The sequence below is a fragment of the Liolophura sinensis genome, chromosome 1 (genome assembly GCF_032854445.1).
Source record: "Liolophura sinensis isolate JHLJ2023 chromosome 1, CUHK_Ljap_v2, whole genome shotgun sequence".
Lineage (NCBI taxonomy): Eukaryota > Metazoa > Mollusca > Polyplacophora > Chitonida > Chitonidae > Liolophura > Liolophura sinensis.
The window spans coordinates 48792236-48812181 of record NC_088295.1 but is presented as its reverse complement, the minus strand read 5'-3'; the positions used below and the strand labels follow the sequence as shown (position 1 = coordinate 48812181).

Genomic DNA, 19946 nt, shown 5'->3' with positions numbered 1-19946 from the left:
CTTCCTTAAACTTATAGGCCTAAACTATGTGTGATTTTGGCAGTTTCGACCTCGACATTTATTTCATGCCCTGTTTTGGCTTTAGAGCCCGTTTCCTCCACGAATCGCTCTAAGGAACAGTATATGAATTTGATTGACACGAACCATTGAACGAATGAGTATAGAGGTTCTCACATACTGTAACATTCACAAGACAACGGTTTTGTCATACATGTACACGCCTGCGGATGTACGTGTGGACACTACGTGTTGTTGTTGTTGTTCAGCTACGTGTATCTTTGACCAACACAAGCTTATCAGGAGGTCTAATACGTATTTCTTACCCTGCACTTTACACCAATAACGACAGCATTGGGTTCCAATTAAAACCGATATTCCATTGAACTGTCAGTCACTGATTACCATTTTAACGGGATTTGCTAACTGTCGCCTGCTTGTGAATCAGATGACATTTTGTTCGGAGATCAATACACTCTCCTTTCAAGGGTCTCAAAACAACTAAGCAGACGGCATCAATGTCTCTGAACGGAGAACTAAAAGATGTACTAAACTAAACACTAATCATGAACGCTAATACCAAATAAACATTTCTTTTGCATTTTGAGAGTGTAAATATTTCATCAGATCAATTATCAGAATGACCCTATTTTACGTGCATAGATTTATTTACAGTCTTCTGTTTTTGGTAGGTCCGAACGCCACCTGGCGGATGTTTAGCGAGCAACACGTGCGGTCAGTTGTTCCCTTCTGCTTGTGTCAGTGTCACAAAACTTTTGTTGTTAAGTCTTTGAGAAGAGAAAAGATGGATTTCAATCAACCTCCAGGTGGATCGTCGATGAGCTCTGCGCAGAGAGATCAGCTGATGGATCAAGTAAAGCAACAGATAGCATTAGCAAATGCACAAGAGTTACTTCAGGTACGAGCTTTCATCATGGCTGTCATTGCCACTGCCAGTGTCACTCGGTGTTACTGTTAGTGATTTTAGACATAATTAGAGATAGGACATGTGCACATTTCATGCAGTTTTGCTAACAACAAAACGCCATATCTGTTCGCATATCAACGGTAAAGAAGTACGTCGTGATTTGTCCTCAAGAATACACGAACTAAGCAAGCAGTCAAGGCGGCAAAAGATCCGAGTCTGAATATTTGACTTTGGTTAATGTGTGAAAGAAGTTTCATCATAACATTCATTAAAACATGAAAGTTGAAGGAGGAAATTAACTGTTTTATCCTAATCTTTGTACATGGACATTGTCTAGGACATATTTCATCACTGGAAAATGATGAAATAAAATACTACACAGTGCATATCCTCACAAATAGCTTTCCGCTCGATATGGCTTGTAAGTCACATATAGATTTGTTTCAAATACCCTGGGAAATTTAATGAAATAAGCAGGGTTCCCGCAATCATTAAAAATCCTGGAAAAGTCATGGAATTTTATATTTATCTCCAGGCCTAGAAAAGTCATGGGATGTTGTACAAAGTCATGGGTTTATTTTAGAGGTCATGGGGGAAATTCAGTTCTGGTGCTAAAACAAGAAAAATATGTATGTTTTACCCTACATTCATTTGGGTGACCGATGTTCATGTAAAAAATAGCTATAAACCCAAAGTTATAGAACTTTGATAGGGGAGATAACTTTTGTACTTTTTTCCTGTTCAAAACTCTTCGTGAATTTGCGAGAGAGCGCTATATTTTTGGCCCGTGAAGGTGGACTAGAATGCTGTTAAGACAGCCTCATTTTCATAGTAGATAAAAGTATTGTATGATGGTCCCGAGTCAGTCCCGAGTGCTTGTCCTCCTGCTTCTGTTTGATCCGGATTCACTCGGAATACCATATGTGAGCGCCATATTGTTTACTTGTCTGTCAACTGTGCAGGCGGTAACCAGGTCAGTCTCCGGCGAAGAAAACATGCCCGTTAAATGCTCTTTGCAATCTTGGTGGATGTCAGGCAGCTCATACGGCAAATGGATCAAGAGGACGAAGAAGCCCACTGACGCAAACTGCAAACTTTGCCGAGAAACGTTTGACATCACTACTTGACTTTCACTACTCGTATTTTGACAATATAGTCTACAATTAAAACTTCTGATGGGACATAACTGATGTATGTTGTGGCGTTCGTTCCTTTTCAGTTTCATAACATAGATGATGGTCCAGATGATACTGTTATAAAGAATTGTTTTTACTAAAGTTGCCATACTGGCTGAATTTGAAAGGTTCAATGGAACTTCCTCCCTTAAAGTGGACTGCCATCATTTATTTGATTGGTATTGTATGGAAAAGGTCATGGAAATGTCATGGAATTTGTCCATAAATGGTCATAAAAAGTCATTGAATTTGACGTGGACAGAAGAGCAAGAACCCTGTATAAGGGAGCAGATGTGTAGGGGCCTATGTATATGGCCACAGACCCCCATAATTTTCTATAAGCGACAGTGTTAACTTTTAGCGCTGTAGCTCAGTCCCAAACATTCCGTGGCCAATAAGCTTTGGTGCATACCTGGCCAAGCCTGTGAGAAAGAAGCCATAAAAATCTTGACAGAGGTTGACCGTCAACATCTGGACCTTTCTATGCTGGCAGCTGGGAGGGGTGCCTCGCAAAGCCAAGGGGACGTCACTCGCAGCCTTATCACCACCTGTCTCCTTGTGTCCTCTCACCCAGAATTTCAAACTTTCAGCATTAAAACTCATACCCCCACCATAATGCTGGCCGCCGTCATATAAGTGAAATATTCTTGAGTATGGCGTAAGACACCAATCAATTAAATAAATAGATAAAACTCATACCTGCCCAAAGCTTAGACAATTTCCATCATAATAATACCATGCATACACCTGTACACCAAAAACCGCAGGCTGGCAGCAAAAAAAGACTTTACACACTAAAATACACAGAATTACATTCGTCCCTCCCAAAAAACGAAAGTTGTAATGGGTATCTGTGTCCATATTCAGCCAAGCATGTGACAGTACCTACATACATGGCACTGTGAATGATGGGAGACAACTCCATGAATGTCATTTTTGTCAAGTCAGAAGTATCTGAAACACTGTCAGATCACATAAAACATAGTTATACATGCATTTCAGGCAACATTAAGTGGGGGGGGGGGGGGGAACCTAAAGGCTAGAATACAGACAACGTAGGTATAATGAATGCATTTGAGAGGGACAGGTTGGCTACACATCAGTGACCGTAACACAAAAATAACCGTGTGGTCATCTATCAGCATAAGAGAATCCAAAAGAGCACATTTCGTGCTATCCAGAAATAAACAGTGTGTTGCTATTTATTTTAATATCCTGCCTGTTTCTTGGATTGGATGAAAGACAAACAACCACGAATGCTGGCAAGGGAAGGCCCAGTTTACCCTGCCAGATTTGATCGCTTGTCTCGGACAACACAGCTCCTGAATAGAGCAGTTGTGCTCGTGATCTTTAGTCCGATCCAAGAAAAAGACCTAGCTATTTTTCTTTTTACATTTCTGAACAGCTTGAAATGTTGTTGTTGTTTTTTTCTCCATTGGGTTAATAAATGTCCAGGCAGTAATTTCTGTGGTTTTAGTGTCATTTATGTGTAACTGACCGATCTCAAATCCAGTCTTTATACCCATCTGGTCTGTCATCCTGGTATATAGGATAGCCCTAACACTACTACTTGCACCTCAACCAACTTTGACCAGAGTCTTGTCAAAGTCCTGTACGTCCATCCATTTCCAAAATATCTTGACAAACAATTCCTATGTTTGTTAATTAAGTTTTGTGAACTTGTACCTCACCAGCCTAGTAGAAACTCTATCGAATATAAACATCGTCAGACAATATTTTACTGACCTTTGACCTGCTTTCATGTGGTCAGGATTTATCCATATTTTGCGCTTGAAAGCCCTACATCCAAAAACTAGTAAGAACAGTTATTATTTAAACTTCATACATGACTTCACTTGTGAGCCTCCCAGAAATTATTAAGGTGTAGTCAGCGAAAAAGACATTTGATCTTCCTTCTCATGTCCAAGTTTGTATAAAACAGTACTTGTGAAACTGATGAGCCAGGTTAATTAAATCATAATACAAGGGTTCACCTAGATACAACAAGATAATCACCTGGAAGACAATAGAGTGTAGGAGGTGCAAATCACACTTAGATCTTATCCATTCTCTAAATCCCAAATCCTGATTGTTCTTTTTTATTTTTATCTGCATTAAATGATGTTTTAGAAGTGGCAAGATTAACACAGATTATTTCACTCTCTATTTTATTTTCACAGAAAATGTCAGAAAAATGTTTTAAGAAGTGTATTCACAAGCCTGGAACATCACTGGACAGTTCAGAACAGGTATGTAGCTGAGTTTTCATTTGGTTCGTAATTGATTGAATGTTTAAATTTTTTACTTATACAGTGACGGCTGTTATATTATTGTTATTATGGATGAAGGAAACTGAAACTGCAAACAGTAGGCAAGTTATAGTGGTCAAGTTTTCCACCTGTGACATATACATATATCATAACCAGACTAGTGATCTTCGGCAAATTTGTGTATACACATGTAAGGCTACATCAGAGATCACCGTTTTTCGCCATTTGCCACCATGGGAAGCAGGAGAGTCATGAAAATTCAATTTGTGAGAAAGGCATTGGGTCAATCCTGTTCAGGATTTGGTCAAGCACACTGGCTCAGTTCCTACCTTCAATTACTCATCTCATAGGATTAATCAAACTGCAGCGAGCAGCGTAAACGTGCAACAAAGACTTTTTGTTCATTAGTTTATTAAATATTTAATTTGGTATTAGTTTTCTCCTCTAGGGGTCAAAATGTTAGACATTTTGAGGTCTTCCACACCGGGACAAAAATTAACGTCTTTAATTATGTTTTAAAGGTGTGAAATGCATTAGATTCCATATAAAGCCAAAATAAAACAACATGAAAGTAGTTGAAGTACAAAAATCATTAATTTATTTGTCTGAAATTATGAACACTCGCATGACTTAAAATTGCCTCTGTGATGACCTCGGCTCGATCTAAGATCATGATTTTTCTTTTGATTGCTTAAAATGAGCAGAACAACCAAACATTTTCACCTGTCTTTGATAATATACTTCTCAGTGTGATGGGTGTTTGCTTTGTACTCTGGTCAGTGAGATTTTTCAACCTGTGAACATCATGATATTGAACAATATAAACACCTTTCAGTATGATTACCGTACAAAAACCCCAATCAACGTAAAGAAAGAAAGAAAGAAATAATTAAAAAGTAATCATGTGTATCTCTGTTTTTTATTTGTCAGAAATGTGTGGCCATGTGCATGGATCGTTATATGGATGCATGGAATCTAGTATCCCGGGCATACAGTAACAGGCTTCAGAGAGAGAGACATGGATAATGTTTGCGGAACATAGATCCTTTATTAAATTGGCATTTTACCCGATTGCCTGTGAGACTGGAGAGTGAATTGCAAGAGTGAGTGACAAGAGTGGAGTCACTGCTGTGTATGACTAGAAGTCGTCTGTAATGCTTTAACTTGGTCAAAGGGAAGTAACAGTGCAGATCTCTCCTTTTGTTAGGGTGCGTCTTACTAACACTCCTGGACTTCGTGTCAGGAGTGCAATAGGTGTGGGAGTGTGATGGAACGCCTCAAATTTGAAGGCCTGATATCTTATGAATCACTAAGAATGAACTGTCGTGAAATACAGTAGAATTACCTGTAAATACCCCATGGTTGTCATGGTAACTAAAGATAAATAGGTGTGCATCTAAGCATGATATCCTAGAATGTTTGATGACTGATGTGGATTCAGTGAAGATTATATGTGCCCTCCGTTTTTAAAAGCCTATTTATTATGTAGAAAAAAGACAAAACATCAAACCCTAGAATATTCAAACATTATCCCCACGCTCAGCTTATTCTACATGTTGGTGTGTTTCAATAGCAGCTGTGTTCTGTTAAAATACTCCATACATTGTACATGTAAGCTACCGTTAGTGTAATGACTTAAAATCTTGAAAATGTATGCAGGAGAATTGTATTGCCTCTTTATTACATTTATGCATTAAAGATGGGCACTATGGAGGATGTGTTGGTAGGGGGACATCTGGTCCCATCCTATTAAAATACGAAGGCCAGCCCTGTGAGGCTGGATATTGTTACTCACATCAACCAAATCAAAACAAGTGCATATTTGCAAAGGCTGCAGATTCCCATTAAAAATCAGTGTTCTCTTTCACTCTCTCCACAAAGTGAATGACCCATGTTAAAAAAAGTAAAAAAAAAAAATTTATGGCTGCTCAAAGGATGTTATAAAATTGATCAACTGATGGGCAACTTCTAGAATTTGTTCACATACTGCTAAGAGGGATGTTTTAGAATTGAATATTTACATGGAAATATGCATGCAACATTTAATAGTGTGAGAGAAGTGTAGGTTTTTGAGCTTTGTTTTCATCTGGGTAAATGTGTGAAGAAATAATTCATGAAGCGTAACAAATTAATTCAAATGAATTGTGAATTGTTTATCTTTACTGTTTCGTTGTCAAGACAGTGCAGATGACGTCTGAGATTTCTGGGAAATTTGTTAGCAGTGGAATAAAAGTTTTTATATATATATATATGTAACCTGGAATCTGATTTTAATATTTATTGGACGACTACTGACTAGGAGTAAAATGCCAATATTTAGTTACGGATTTGATTGTTGTTTAACACAACAATTTTTTTCACTTATATGATGCTAAGGTAAACCATTCACCTTTGGCAAGTTACTGACAAACTTTATGACACCTGGAGTTCAGATATGCATGTCATATTATTGGATGACAAGTCATATGTTTAACGAATGTTAGACTGTGAAACAGGCGATGCAAACATCATGGACCTATTATTTTCATAGGAAAATCAACAAATTTCTTGTCCAGGGCCGGGTTTGAACACACACCTCTTGTACCCTAGCCATTTAAAGGCAAGCATAAATATAGTGATATCCTTGATCAGAGTGGGTAAGTCATAGATACACTTTCATATTCTACTGTAGTAGGGGATAACAAATGTGGACAGAGCACTACGAGAACTACAATAATTATCAGAAATAATTTTTATTAATTTGACAACATGTATGGTGCAACCAAATCATACGGTTCGCATTCATTTAGAGGTTTATTAATTTTTCTTCACCAAACAGTGCCTAATAAAGAACAACTATGATTCAGATGTACAATACATATTCACTTTACAACAACACTAATTCAGTGTCTTGCCATCAAAATAAGCAGAAACCCACAGCTTTTTTTTCCTGGCAAAGGAAATGTACAAATCCAATTTTATCTCCTCTCCATACGAGTCTTTTTTTAAAAACTGCACATGGCAATAAAAATGTTATTTTACATGTTTTATGTGTTTTATCATGATTCTGATCCCCAGATATAATAAAATCACTTCTCATATTTTTGACTGATTGACCTATTCAAGACTTTTGCACTTGTATAAAAACAGTCATTATACGGGTTGACAAATCCTGATTGTCTGGGGGAAAACCATCAACCTTTCGCAAGTTCTTTCCACCATTCTCATGAGTCACACATAGCTATACACACCATATTGGCGAAAGACAATAGTGGTCTCAATGAATGCTAGACTGAGCAAATGGCTATATGAGCATCTTTTTACCTCTCATTGTCACCAAGGCCTCGTGAACAGTGAGAGTGAGAGAATCTTCAAATTCTCTGCGTCAAAGCTGGGATTTGAACCCGTATCTCGTCTCCTAACAACTTAAAGGTAAGCACCTAAGACCAATTCAACTCACAAAACAGGAACATTAGCTCAAAGCAATGGAAACAAGCTTGATGAACAGGAGCCACCAATTATTAAGTTGGAACCATTCCATACATGTAGGCGATAGCCATGATACCCCAGCAGTCGCATGTTTGTCGAGGATGCATGAATTTACTCTAGGTCAGTAATCATTGTGACTGGGGGCTGGCATTCACACTCTAAAACGTTAATAGCTCTCTGTATGTGGAGATATCCTTAAAGAGACTGGTTCCCGAACGATATTTGGCAACGCTCCTTTACTGAATAAGAGAGACTGTTACGGCAATTTTCTTTTTGACTACCTTTTTTTAAACCACAAATTTACAACAGTCAAATTACAATGTACATCCCTTCCCCCCCATTTTTTCCCATTAATATCACAGTGCATGCACAGGTAAGAAAATGACTACAAGATATCTACTACATTGTCAATGAGGTTCTCCACACTAAAATAATATGTGACCATGCATGTTTACAGCGGAAGACCTCCATGGCCGAGTGGTTTAATCGCGTGCCAGCACGGGACACGGGAACCACTCAGCAAGGCAGACGCTGTGAGTTCGAGCATAGCACATGCTGGCTTCTTGTCTGGTTGTACATGGGAAGGTTTGCCAGCAACCTGTGGATGATCGTGGGTTTCCTCCAGGCTCTGTTCAGTTACCTCCCACCATAATGCTGGCTGCCGTTGTATAAGTGAAATGTCCTTGAGTATAACAGAAGTTTCTTTGACAATGTCGGGACAACTGTATGGTAACCTTAAAATGTTATTACCTGAGAGAGAAATGTTGCCAACAAATAGATGTTGTCTCAAATAACATTTTTTTTTTTTTGCACTTTTACCCTTTATAGAATAACAGGTCCATGGAGAAAACATTGACATAGATTACAAAACTGTGACACTAAATAAGATGAAAATGATGAGATTCGCTAGCCACTCTCAGAAGCCTGCCGACTGCAGATTTTGAACATTGTTGGGACTGCTGCCTGCCAATGAGTTCCCGGATTCTGATTGGTCAGATACAATAGCTGAGACCAAGTCAGGCCAATGAAATAATTCTGCCTTGATTAAGTTGATTTCCACTTTGGTTCCAGCCATTTTCACATTACTCTTTGTGGGGTCAATGACCTGAAAGAAGGGTGAAAAAAACACTTAAAATTATATTTGAAAAATATACAAAAAATTATTAAACTCTTACAAGTACTCTGCTGACCGATTAGTTTTCCGACAATGAAAGATTGCTTGTAGTTTCATAAATTAAAAATATTTGCAAAGATTTTTTAGTGTTATATGTTGCAAGAAGTGAGTTCAGGTCTATATCTTAAGTCTATGTGACTAGTCCCAAAAGAAACTTTCTGTAAGTTAACGCTTCATAAAAAAACACATAAACGCTGTATTTCACCTAAGTTACTTTACTATTAGTTAGCAAACATTTCAAAGCTACCATAAGATGAAGAAAATCAGTATCAAGTAAGACTACAACTGTCAGAATTATTTTTCATGATCTCAACATTCCTTTTCACAAACATGTCTTAACAAAATGCTGTACAGCTACCCACCCCACAAAGTATAAATTTCTGTTCAAAAAGACTTTTCCCTCCCTCAAATACAATGTAGACTGAGCAGGAGACCCTGTTGGCTTCTATACGACAGCGGTCAGGTATCGCCAGTTTAGAGTACACCGAGATGTTGACCGTTGACCCAGTCTGATGCCAGTCATATCGACACGTCTTCTTCTGGCCAGGGTTCTACAAAGAAACGTCATGACACTTCAGTTACTGCAAGCCTGGAAATAATTTTTATGTTCGCACAGGATACGAAATGCCAATTTTCCAAATTACCCAACCACATAATTAACATGGTAACAAGGCTCCCAAAGAGCTAGATTGTGGGAGACATGAATGCAAACTTCTGTTCAATACCAAATATTGAAATCCTTAATTTGATGACTTACAGTGAAGTGCCATTTTTCAAAGTCTTTGGTACGACTCGACTCGGGTTTGAACCCAGCGTCTCTCAACTCTCTGGAGACAAATTCTCTAACCATTAGTCCTGCATGTACTCAACTCTAATCTGCACATTCAGAGTGATGAGTTGTTTCTATTCATTGTTTCTATGCAATGGAGTCCTATTTAATGATCACTGAATCATTTGGATGGGTATGTGTGTTATATAGCATAGATCACAATGATCACATATGATCACAAACATGCAAACAGCCGTCTCTTACACCACACTCAAGAATATTTCACTGTCGATTAGAAGAAACCTTGGGAACTCACTAAATGAGTCATTAAATAGTTCTGGAGTACAATTATTAGACAATTTAGTTCCAGATTGCTCTGATGTTGGGTTTGGCAAAATGCTGTTCAACAAAGGGTTACCCCAAATGCATGTAAGAATGCACCCAGTTATTAATGAGTCCAGAAAACTATTGCTTACTTCTGCTTTTATCCAAACGTGTTGACCAATCTTACAGCCCACTTGCTGAAGAAATGTGTCAAATTCTGTTGTCCTCTTCTGACAGCAAGACCAGAACTTCAACCTTGAAAACACAAAGTGTTCGACATTTGTCACAAAGATGAAAGCAAATACTACACCCCGGTATTTCCACAACAAATATAAATAGCAAAAGTTATTAAAGATAAATGAAAAAATATGCTTCAGATTTATTTCCACAATTTTTCAACTGCTTCATAAAGAAAATGTGAAAGAAGAAAACATAAAAAAAATTAACACACACAAATCAGAAATACAGCAATGAGAAAATATAAATAAGGACTAAATAAACATATCGCAAGACATGACAAATCATGTCTTGTTGCACAAATAAATTTTAACAGTTCTAACTTAGATAGCAGCTAACGTTAAGATGGGAGGAAACTGGACACAGGCCACTTCGCTGATAGACCTTCCCTCTTACCACCAGGGAAGAAGTCATAATACAATACAATGTATATCTAACACAAGAACATTGTTAAGAAGGAATGTGGTATAAACATTTCAACTGACCCTTCATGAAACACTGGAGTGCCGGGGTGATAAACACAGTCTTCAGAGTTGCTACTTTCACCCTGATATGTCTGTAAAAACAGAATGACAAGGAGAAACTGTGTCAGCTAATCATGTTATGTACCTGTCATGATCTACCGAATGCTGTTCCTATGGTGTTTGTCTGATCATTGTTTTATGTTGCTTTCAACACGATTCAGATGACCTAAATGTGTCTCCCAGTAGCAGGGGTCGCTTTCACAAAACTTTGTTAATAAATTTTTCATGGCTTTTCTTGTAAATGAAGTCACCTTATGGCACTATAACCTAGACATCATCTTTTATGACAAAACAGTTACAAGAAATGTGGCTTACAAAGTTTTGTGAAAGTGGCCCAAGGCCTATATCAGTGCAACCATATTTATAGTGCTGCCACACTGTAATGCCATGCTGAAGACACCAGACATGACCCCTCAACACACTAACATTACAGTGACACCAGGCTGAACAGCACTGGGCCAATTCCTCTTTAGAGCAGCTCCAAGGGAAGTAAATGTTGTTCCTAGGTTACAGATAATAAAGCCTTAAGTGTGATAATGACTTGGTTCAGGGTTGAACCGATGATCTATCAATTAAAAATTGAAACAATTATCTTGGCACTTCCACTAGCAAAGCAAACACTCTATCTTGTACGCCAACGTGATCCTATCTTTTGAAAGTTACTTATAACAACAATTCAAGACAATGAATCTACTGTATTTCATGTCAATCCTGCATAAACAATTTTCAGAAGCACATGAAGGCCTTAAATGAAACTGTTGACGCCAACACTAAAGTTTTTCTATTAACAAATTAATCTCGAAAAATTCTTCAGTGAACCTATAAGGTGGATGAATCAAACAGAACAACGCAAAATTTGTTAATACGTGAAATACAGTAATTCCAGACATTCAAGTGTAACGTTCAATGAGCTCTTCTTACCTTGCACCACCAAGGTGTGCATCCGTGTACTTGTAAATCACACGTGAGAAAAGTTAATCAGTAATTAACCATCACTGTATCAGTGAAATATTTTTGCGTATGGCATTCATCAACAATCGAATAAGATGAACGTATAACAGTAATCAGGCACACACAATATGGTTGAATTCCATCCTACCAGTGAGCCATTAAGACTCGATCAGAGAATGTTTTGATAGTGCATGTAAAGTGAGATGTAGGGTTTTTCTTAAAAATACACAAACTCTGATTATCATATACTAGTGACACAATAAATGGATGATATTATACACAGGAGACGGCTTACCTTACCACATGCATTGTTTTTACATGTTGTCCCAATTGTTATCTCTCCTGTGGAAGGTTTTTCTGAAAGACAAATCAGTACAGTCGCTAAATACAAAAGATTTTTACCACCATCAGGATGATGGGACCTATTCTTAAAGTTGTGAGGCAACCTAAATTTTTTATCAGTATACTACCTTTTAGTTGAGACTGGTATGCAATGCCTTCATTTTAATTTCAGCTTTCATTTTAATTTCCAGATTTCTGGTTTCACAAGTCACACCCAATTTTGACATACATGTACACATGTTGATTTTTTTGCACAGTAACACTTAATAATCATATAACAGTATATGGATTTATTCCTAAATTTATACATGCAATCTTCATTTCTAAACATCAGTCAAGTACAAGTTTTTCCTATAATGAAATTCCCCACCTCTTGTATCATTATCACTGCACAGTACAGGCATCACACGTGCAATGCATAATTCACATCGGTTTGCTAATACCACTTCTCACATAACACATGCTATCACGCATCAGACAAAATACTCTGCTTATTATTGGACAACAACAGTCACATGGGGTATGTGTATATTCTCGTATCCTGCTGCCAATGTCAAATGTGTCAGCAGAGTAGGTTATCTCCCTTCATTGGGTTGTGAATATGGGTCTTTGCAGGATAACTTTGTTTCATGGTTACTCAATGATAGGATACACAAATACATGGTGTCAAAAATCCTCATATTATAAGAGGCGTCATTGCTGACACCGTAAACATTGTAAACATGCCACTTTTCCTGTACCAGTACCACACAAACTATCTTATACATACAACTTCTCATGTACCACACATACCATGTCATGCATACAACTTAACTGAAGCAGCCATATTTTTTTTTATGTGTAACGGCAGTCAATCCTACCAGACATACCGTTGCTCTCCCCTTGTAAACTGAGGTCATTCATCTGTTTCTCCAAGGCCTGTTTTAACGTGGCTCCCACAGTTTTCTTTAGCTCAATCATTGGTTCATTGACCGATGGTCTCTCTGTAGCGTTATTAGGGGGCCGAACCTCCTTTTTGGGTACACTAACAACTACCTAAACACAAAAATAGAAATAGACATAACAAGCCATTTTGTTTGCTGGCTTCAGGCTTGATGCCTTTTTTAACATTACTAAACAGCATCATTTCTAGTGTTCATGGAAAGGACTGAGGTATAAACTAATTGAAGAGGTTTTTGAAAAATTTCAAATCCTTTTTTCAAAATAAAACCAAGAGAAAATGATGAAAAAACTTAAAATTTCCTGGGCCAACCATCTTCATTTTTTCGACAATGCTAGTGTGAACTGACTCCAGTTGCAACAACTGCTAAGTTTCTGTTGTTATCATAGTGAGGGGAGATAATCCTGACATTACCTGATCACAAAACTTACAGAATCAGTACCCTATTTACAGCATTTTCAATTTTTCGGAAGGGACAAATGTAATTCTGTAAAGTCTTTTTTCACTGCCATCCAGTCATATTTTGTGCACAGGTCAATGTTTGGTATTAAAATAATGGAAATTGTCTAAACTTTGGGCATGCATGAGTTTGATAGTGATGAAAATTTGAAATTCTGGTCAAGAGCGCAGAGACAAGTGGTGATGAGGGTGCGACTGACGACCGCTTGGGTATAATAATGATACATATGTACTTACCTCCTTTTCATCTTTTGATTCTTGTTTAGAGGGTTCTGCCGGTGGTTTCACATTATTGTGTTTACCTTTTAAGCAACCCTTAAATGCAAAAGATTACAAAAGCTTATTTAAAATGACATAAAAATTTCCCCACAAAAATGCCTTGATACAGCCAAAAGAAATGTTATATTATTTTGGTGCTGAAATTTTCATTTTTCCCGTAGAATATCATGCTGCCTTCCTAACAAATTTCAAACAACCCAATTAAGACCAACAGAACTCAGAAATCAGGAAAAATGAATAACTTTGTGATGGACCAAATTTCTGATTGTTTAATGGTAAACTTATAACGCAAAGGTTAACGTCTGTCAAAATTAATGTTCATCCAGAACCACATGGCCATCATGACATCCTGAAAGCAGAGGGAGACAATTACAACATGGCTATTAAACCAAGACGTCAATGTAGGTTCCTCGTCTCAAGTCACATGTAGATCTTGAAGTGTCTTTGTGCGAGATGAGTTCAGTGACCTTTGTCAAATCTTCAAATCGTAATGACCAATGGAGCCTCTCACCAATGAGGTTACTAAGATTTCAAGTTCATGCCTTCTTCCTCTCCGGCTGTAAGTGGGAAGGTCTGCCAGCAACCTTTGGATCTCCCCTTCGCTCTGCCCAGTTTCTTTCCACCATAATGCCTGCCGCCATCATATAAGTGAAATATTCTTGTGTACGACATAAAACACTAATCAAATAAATAAATAAATAAATAAATAAATAAATCAAATCTTGTAAGTAATCATGTCATTGCTGAACCTTGATACTGCATCAGGTTTTTGTCATTACAGTACGCATGCTCATGTCTCCTATACTTACAGGAATACTCAAAAACTCTGAGAAGTCTGTGCTGCGCTTTTTACAGCACGACCATCCTTTGAGAGCATCATGAAATATGGGACCCCCAGGATGGAACTTGCAAGAATCTGCAGACAGAGAAATTATTTGAGTAAATATTTTATAAATACAGCTTGAGATACATTACACAGACAATGTTGCTTAGAAAGTAGCAGAAAATACATATTATAGTAAGAAAATAGGAACATTATTTAAGAAGACTGTATTGTACATAACTGCCATATTTCATTTGTGATCATGCTTCATTCTTTCAACATGATAAGTTTAGACTGCAGGCATCCATATTATTTGAGCGGATACATTAATGACACAGGTTTGCACAAAATATGAAAAAGGCCTACTCAAGAAATAATTAAAGTTTTCTATATTAAAAGTTTCTTCAAACGTTGTATATTGGAAAATTAGTGGCAGCTCAAGACTCGTAGAAAACCATGAAGTACAGTTCTGCATTGGAAAAATGCTTTATTTCGAAAATAAACAAAACTCAACATTCTCCTTCCTGATATGCACAACGTTCACAAAGTATAGAAACATGATTCGGCTTTTGGATCAAGATGCTGTGACCATTGTATGGCCAGCACAGCTTCCTCCACTCACGATAAAGGAATTCTTCACCACGCACGGTCATAAACCTTAATCAAATACATGCATTAAATTATTACATGCACATAAGCTCAGATATGTTATAACCAAGCTCCAAAAGATGACACACATCAAACTACACACACATTTAGATTAGATACAGTACTACAACTCTCCATTTTCATATGATGATTGACGGAGAGCTACAGTGTGAAAGCTGCAGTAAAATCCAAAACATGTTCAGATGGCAATCGGAAAGATTTCAGTTGGATGGGGACATACATCGTATGGAGCATAAATATTACAGGCACTGGCCTAAAGACGGGAATGAGAAGCCAGGACCGGCATAAAGACCAAAAGATAGACATACTTGATATCTGCTGTTTGGACATTTATCACCAAAATATTAATTACAAAGTCAAAATATTAATCACATTTCAAGCTATCCAGCAATATATGTTATATGAAGAAGTAGTGCTTTGTTTTCAGGTCTATTTCTTTGACCGGAACATTGCCCGTACCACTGCTCTATTCAGGAGCCATTCTGTTTGAGTAATGTGTCCAAATCTGACAGAGCAAACAGTGCAGTGGCCCTTCTCCAATCCAGTCTTTATACCCATCCAGCCTGTTATTTTTGTCTTTAGGCCGGCCCATATTAGATTCCCAGATTGATTTCAGCCACTGTATGAGCTGACTCAGGATTTTGAAGGATTCGTCTTGTATGACTTTCCTGTCAAACAAATTAACCTGATACCCTTTTCACTGTGAACGACCATATGAAAGGGTCAATAACAAACAAAAAACAGCACCATAAGCTTTACAACTCTGCATAAAATCGGTCAAAATTAGCAAAAATTCTGTTCGGCCAAGGATGGCTCCAAACCAACATCAGGACACACCATTTAAAAACCTGAAAATGTTGTTGCCTGCCCCTATCAAATATGTCAAGGCTGTCAGTGTAATATGTTACTTTTAGCAACAACAGGAAATCTCAGAACCACCCAGCCTGGGAAATAACATGTTGACAGTGCAAAAAATCGACAGACTAAAAGATAAGGAAATAAGCATCTGCAAACTTTAGGCCATGGAGAGATATTTGATCGATAATTTTTGTCTCAAACAATTAATGTGACATACTGCCACTGCCAGTGCATCAGGTTTTTAAATGGAGCATGCTCAGACATTGGTTTGGGATGATCCTTAGTCCAACAAAACTTTGCCACATTCGATGTCAATCTCGGACTAGGTAGATTGAATGTTCTAGGTGACTTATTAATAGTTGAATTAAATTAAACGTTGAGGTCTATTTTCAACAATTTCTGATATTTATCTGTCTCAATGTTTAATTGTTGAATTTAAAAATGCATCCCTTCTGCAAGGCACTTTGCGGAACAAAGCGAGCCTGTAAATCCACTCTAAAACAGAAGCACACGCCAATTTCTGTACAGGATTGAAGAGAAAATGATCAAGTACTCAATCACTCATACACTCAAATCCATTTCAAACTAGTTATATGCCATGAATCTGATAAAGTGTTCACTTTTCTCTCTTAAAAATTGCGGTGAGCATGCCTGACTCATCGCGTGTACCCAAGTCCGCACTGTATCTGAGACCACGGGTAGAAAACAAGGATAATGTAGCGGACGTGCACATGACAGCCGCAAGCCTTGATTGGAGCCTTTAGAATTAATTTTCCTTACTCGACTGACTGGGCAAATTGTTCTTTCTATTTTACATCCATGATGACAGATGAATCATCACTGGACCTACTGTGTTTCGGAATTCAACGATTAAACGTTGAAGCAGGTAAATATCAGAAATTGTTGAAAATGGATCTCAACGTTTAATTTAAGTGATTGAGTGCTTGGGATTTAACGTTGTACTTAACAATTTTTCAGTAATATGACGACGAAGGAATCCTTAGAGTGCATGTAATGTGCCTCCTTGTTGCAGGACAGATATCCACCGCTCTTTTATCTAGTGCTGCTTCACTCAGACATCTTACCGAAGGCAAGTAAGCTGCCCCGCCCGAGACATTATTCTGATACGGGTCAACCAGTCGTTGCATTATCCCCTTCATGCTGAACACCAAGCGAGCAAGTTACAACTTCCTCTTTTAAGGTCTTTTGTGTGACTCGATCCAGGCTTGATCCTGGATCTACTGCTCCCGATGCGGACGTTAATTTAATTAAACTATCTATATAATAACCTGGCTCGTCTGGATACCAGCCGAGTTGGACGTTCAATGTTATTTTAGTCTACCCACACTATATGGAGAGGTAAAAGAAATATTATGGAGATCTTGTGGCCTCACAAAAGTTCTCCCGGGATCCCACATCACTGTCATCAGTAACTGACCAATGTCGTAGCATATCAAATGACCAGTTTTCGTTATCACTATCGCGATGTTATTCTCCGATCGCACGCGCACAGCACCTATAACTTACCGTCTTTGTTTCGTTTGGGTCATATTTCTGTCCACAGCCCTTGTTGTAACATTGAAGTAAAGCCATGTTGTTTCTTTCAACGCAATTCTAACTCTCAAACGTCACAACCAGAATGGCCTAAGTAAAACGTGATCGACCCTTCGCGATATTTCGATTCCTACAACCTTTTACAATCCAAATGGATTTAAGCTGTAGCACGGCCAAGCCATGCAGCAGATCTTGCCCTACCATGACAAAGCTGAGGAATTCAAGTAAATCAGTTAATTATTTGGGATATTCCACAACAAGAGTTTAGGTGAACACAACATACGCCCAAACAAATGCATTTGTTAGAAATGTACAAAATAATACCAGCAGAATTTTGATGAGTATAATCCACCAGGGGGATCTTCATGGGTGTTGAAGATAGGTATGTGGTTACCACGACAACCGCGCAAGTCAACAAATGTGTCCACCACGAATGAAAACTTTATGCGGAACGCGGTTGGAGTTATAGCCCAGACATGAAATTGTATCCATTTTTTTAGTATATATGAGGAAAACAGCTACCCCGGTTACCATGAACAACCACGAAAATGGACAAATGTAAGTTGTGACACATCGTCCTCTGTGTATCTATTTATCCACCAAAAATTAAAACTTGGCGTGGAAGAGTTGTAGCGCAGACACGAAATTGTATCTATTTATATCGTATATATCAGGAAAATGGCTGTATCTGGTTACCATGATAACTGCGAAAGTAGACAAATGTGAGTCACGACACATCATTATCTGTATATCTACATGCGTGTATCCACCGAAAATTAAAACTGTATGTAGAAAACTATTAAGAGTTACAGCCCAGATATAAAATTGTGTCTATTTATGTACTAGCATTATACATAGGAAACATGGCTATCTGGTTACCATGAAAACAGCGAAAATGAACAACTGTGAGTCACAACACATCATCATCTGATTATGTACGTTATCACCAAAGATTAAAACTCTACACAGAAAACAGTTGGAATTATAGCCCAGACCTGAAATCATATCTACTTATGTGGTAGGCCATATATATAGGGAAAATGGCTATCTGGTTACCACGACAGCCACGAAAATGGACAAACGTGAGTAGCAACACATTGTCGTCTGTGTATCTATATATATCCACCAAAAGCTAATACTCCATGTTGAAAACTTTTGGAGTTATAGCTCGGACACGGATATGGACGAATGGGCAGAGAGACGAAAATCGCTATAACATAATATGCTCCGCCTGTTGGCGTAGGCGTATAATAATGTTATGGCTTACAAGACTAATCTGTTTACAAACAAAAGGTATCGATATCCTACACTGCCAACATCATTAGGCCAGTACATGTGGCCTACAGCACAGTGGCATAAGAAGCAGTATGGCTGGTACCACATTTCATCAAACAAGAAAACAAAAAAAAAAACACTGAAAAAAGTAAATAAAAAATAAAATAAATCCAAAGTAAAGTCGAACCAATTTAATGATGACCAACAAAATGAATGCCCATCCACATATATGTACACTATAGACTGTTCAGCACATCCCAAACTCCAGTGGATCTCTGAAAAGAATAAAAAAACAAAAACGTTAAAAGATTTCAGAGCATCTCCATCGGGTAATCTAGCATCCCCAAGCTTTCGGGGCCCATAGGTGTCCCCTCAACCCTTGCCTTTTGTTCTGGGATAGTCGATCCAGTTGCACCACTTTAAAACTGCTTCCGACCTGCCTGTAGCAGTAAAGTTTTGTTCCTGTTTGTTCCGTCTGTGTCTCGGCTACAACTTGTGTCGTTCTGCAGGTGGAGTTTTAATTTTTCATGAATATATAACACATGGAAGTGATGGTGCCCTTCACCACGCAGGTGCCTGAATGAAGATTTATTATTTGGCTCTGGTGTTTTCAGTATATGGATGTCAAGTTTCATTTTCAGGCTTTTAGACCAAAATGACTGCAGTCAGGGTTATGGGTGGTGAAAACCACAGTGCCTGGAATAAGCCGTGTAGCCATCACCCTTCACCATGCAGGTACAGGGCCTACCTGACAGACTGACTTAAAGGTGTACATGTATCAGTGCAGTTTAATAGATGTAACCACACAACCGATTGCATTAGTCCAGGGCTTATTTGTCTCAGAGAGCGAGAGCAATGGCCTTTATCGACAGTAACAGTATAACCACGCCTCACAAAACTGACAAAAAAAGCAGACGAAAAATTTGGCAC

At 38.1% G+C, this 19946-nt stretch overlaps 3 protein-coding genes across 3 annotated transcripts in view; 1 reads left to right on the top strand and 2 right to left on the bottom strand.

Annotated features, from left to right (window-relative positions):
• LOC135461955 (protein dopey-1-like) overlaps window positions 1-455 on the bottom strand; it is a 44843-nt gene extending 44388 nt beyond the window's left edge. The window contains 1 exon segment of the mRNA XM_064739259.1: window positions 324-455. The gene's annotated coding sequence lies outside the window, so the exon portion shown is untranslated.
• Window positions 456-719: 264 nt separating this feature from the next.
• LOC135461696 (mitochondrial import inner membrane translocase subunit Tim13-B-like) lies at window positions 720-6950 on the top strand. Its single transcript, XM_064738895.1, has 3 exons — window positions 720-916; window positions 4281-4349; window positions 5301-6950. Exons 1-3 carry the CDS (start codon window positions 803-805, stop codon window positions 5394-5396), a joined length of 279 nt encoding a protein of 92 aa, XP_064594965.1. The 5' UTR covers window positions 720-802; the 3' UTR covers window positions 5397-6950.
• A 136-nt stretch (window positions 6951-7086) lies between these two features.
• Window positions 7087-17780, bottom strand: LOC135461697 (cysteine and histidine-rich domain-containing protein 1-like). Its single transcript, XM_064738896.1, has 10 exons — window positions 17715-17780; window position 16022; window positions 14647-14753; window positions 13796-13873; window positions 13029-13194; window positions 12113-12174; window positions 10828-10898; window positions 10258-10360; window positions 9375-9563; window positions 7087-8943 (listed from the first exon to the last, which is right to left on the bottom strand). The coding sequence occupies exons 1-10, from the start codon at window positions 17778-17780 to the stop codon at window positions 8755-8757; spliced, it is 1032 nt and encodes a 343-aa protein (XP_064594966.1). The 3' UTR covers window positions 7087-8754.
• Between the last annotated feature and the right edge of the window lie 2166 nt (window positions 17781-19946).

Coding starts and splice junctions, on each gene's coding strand:
- LOC135461697 (XM_064738896.1), bottom strand. CDS start 17,780: ATGGCTTTACTTCAATGTTACAACAAGGGCTGTGGACAGAAATATGAC. Junction 13,874..14,646: donor CAGAGTTTTTGAGTATTCCT/GTAAGTATAGGA, acceptor TTTGCATTTAAG/GGTTGCTTAAAAGGTAAACA. Junction 8,944..9,374: donor AGAAATTTATACTTTGTGGG/GTGGGTAGCTGT, acceptor CCCTTCTTTCAG/GTCATTGACCCCACAAAGAG.
- LOC135461696 (XM_064738895.1), top strand. CDS start 803: ATGGATTTCAATCAACCTCCAGGTGGATCGTCGATGAGCTCTGCGCAG. Junction 917..4,280: donor ATGCACAAGAGTTACTTCAG/GTACGAGCTTTC, acceptor TTATTTTCACAG/AAAATGTCAGAAAAATGTTT. Junction 4,350..5,300: donor CACTGGACAGTTCAGAACAG/GTATGTAGCTGA, acceptor TTTATTTGTCAG/AAATGTGTGGCCATGTGCAT.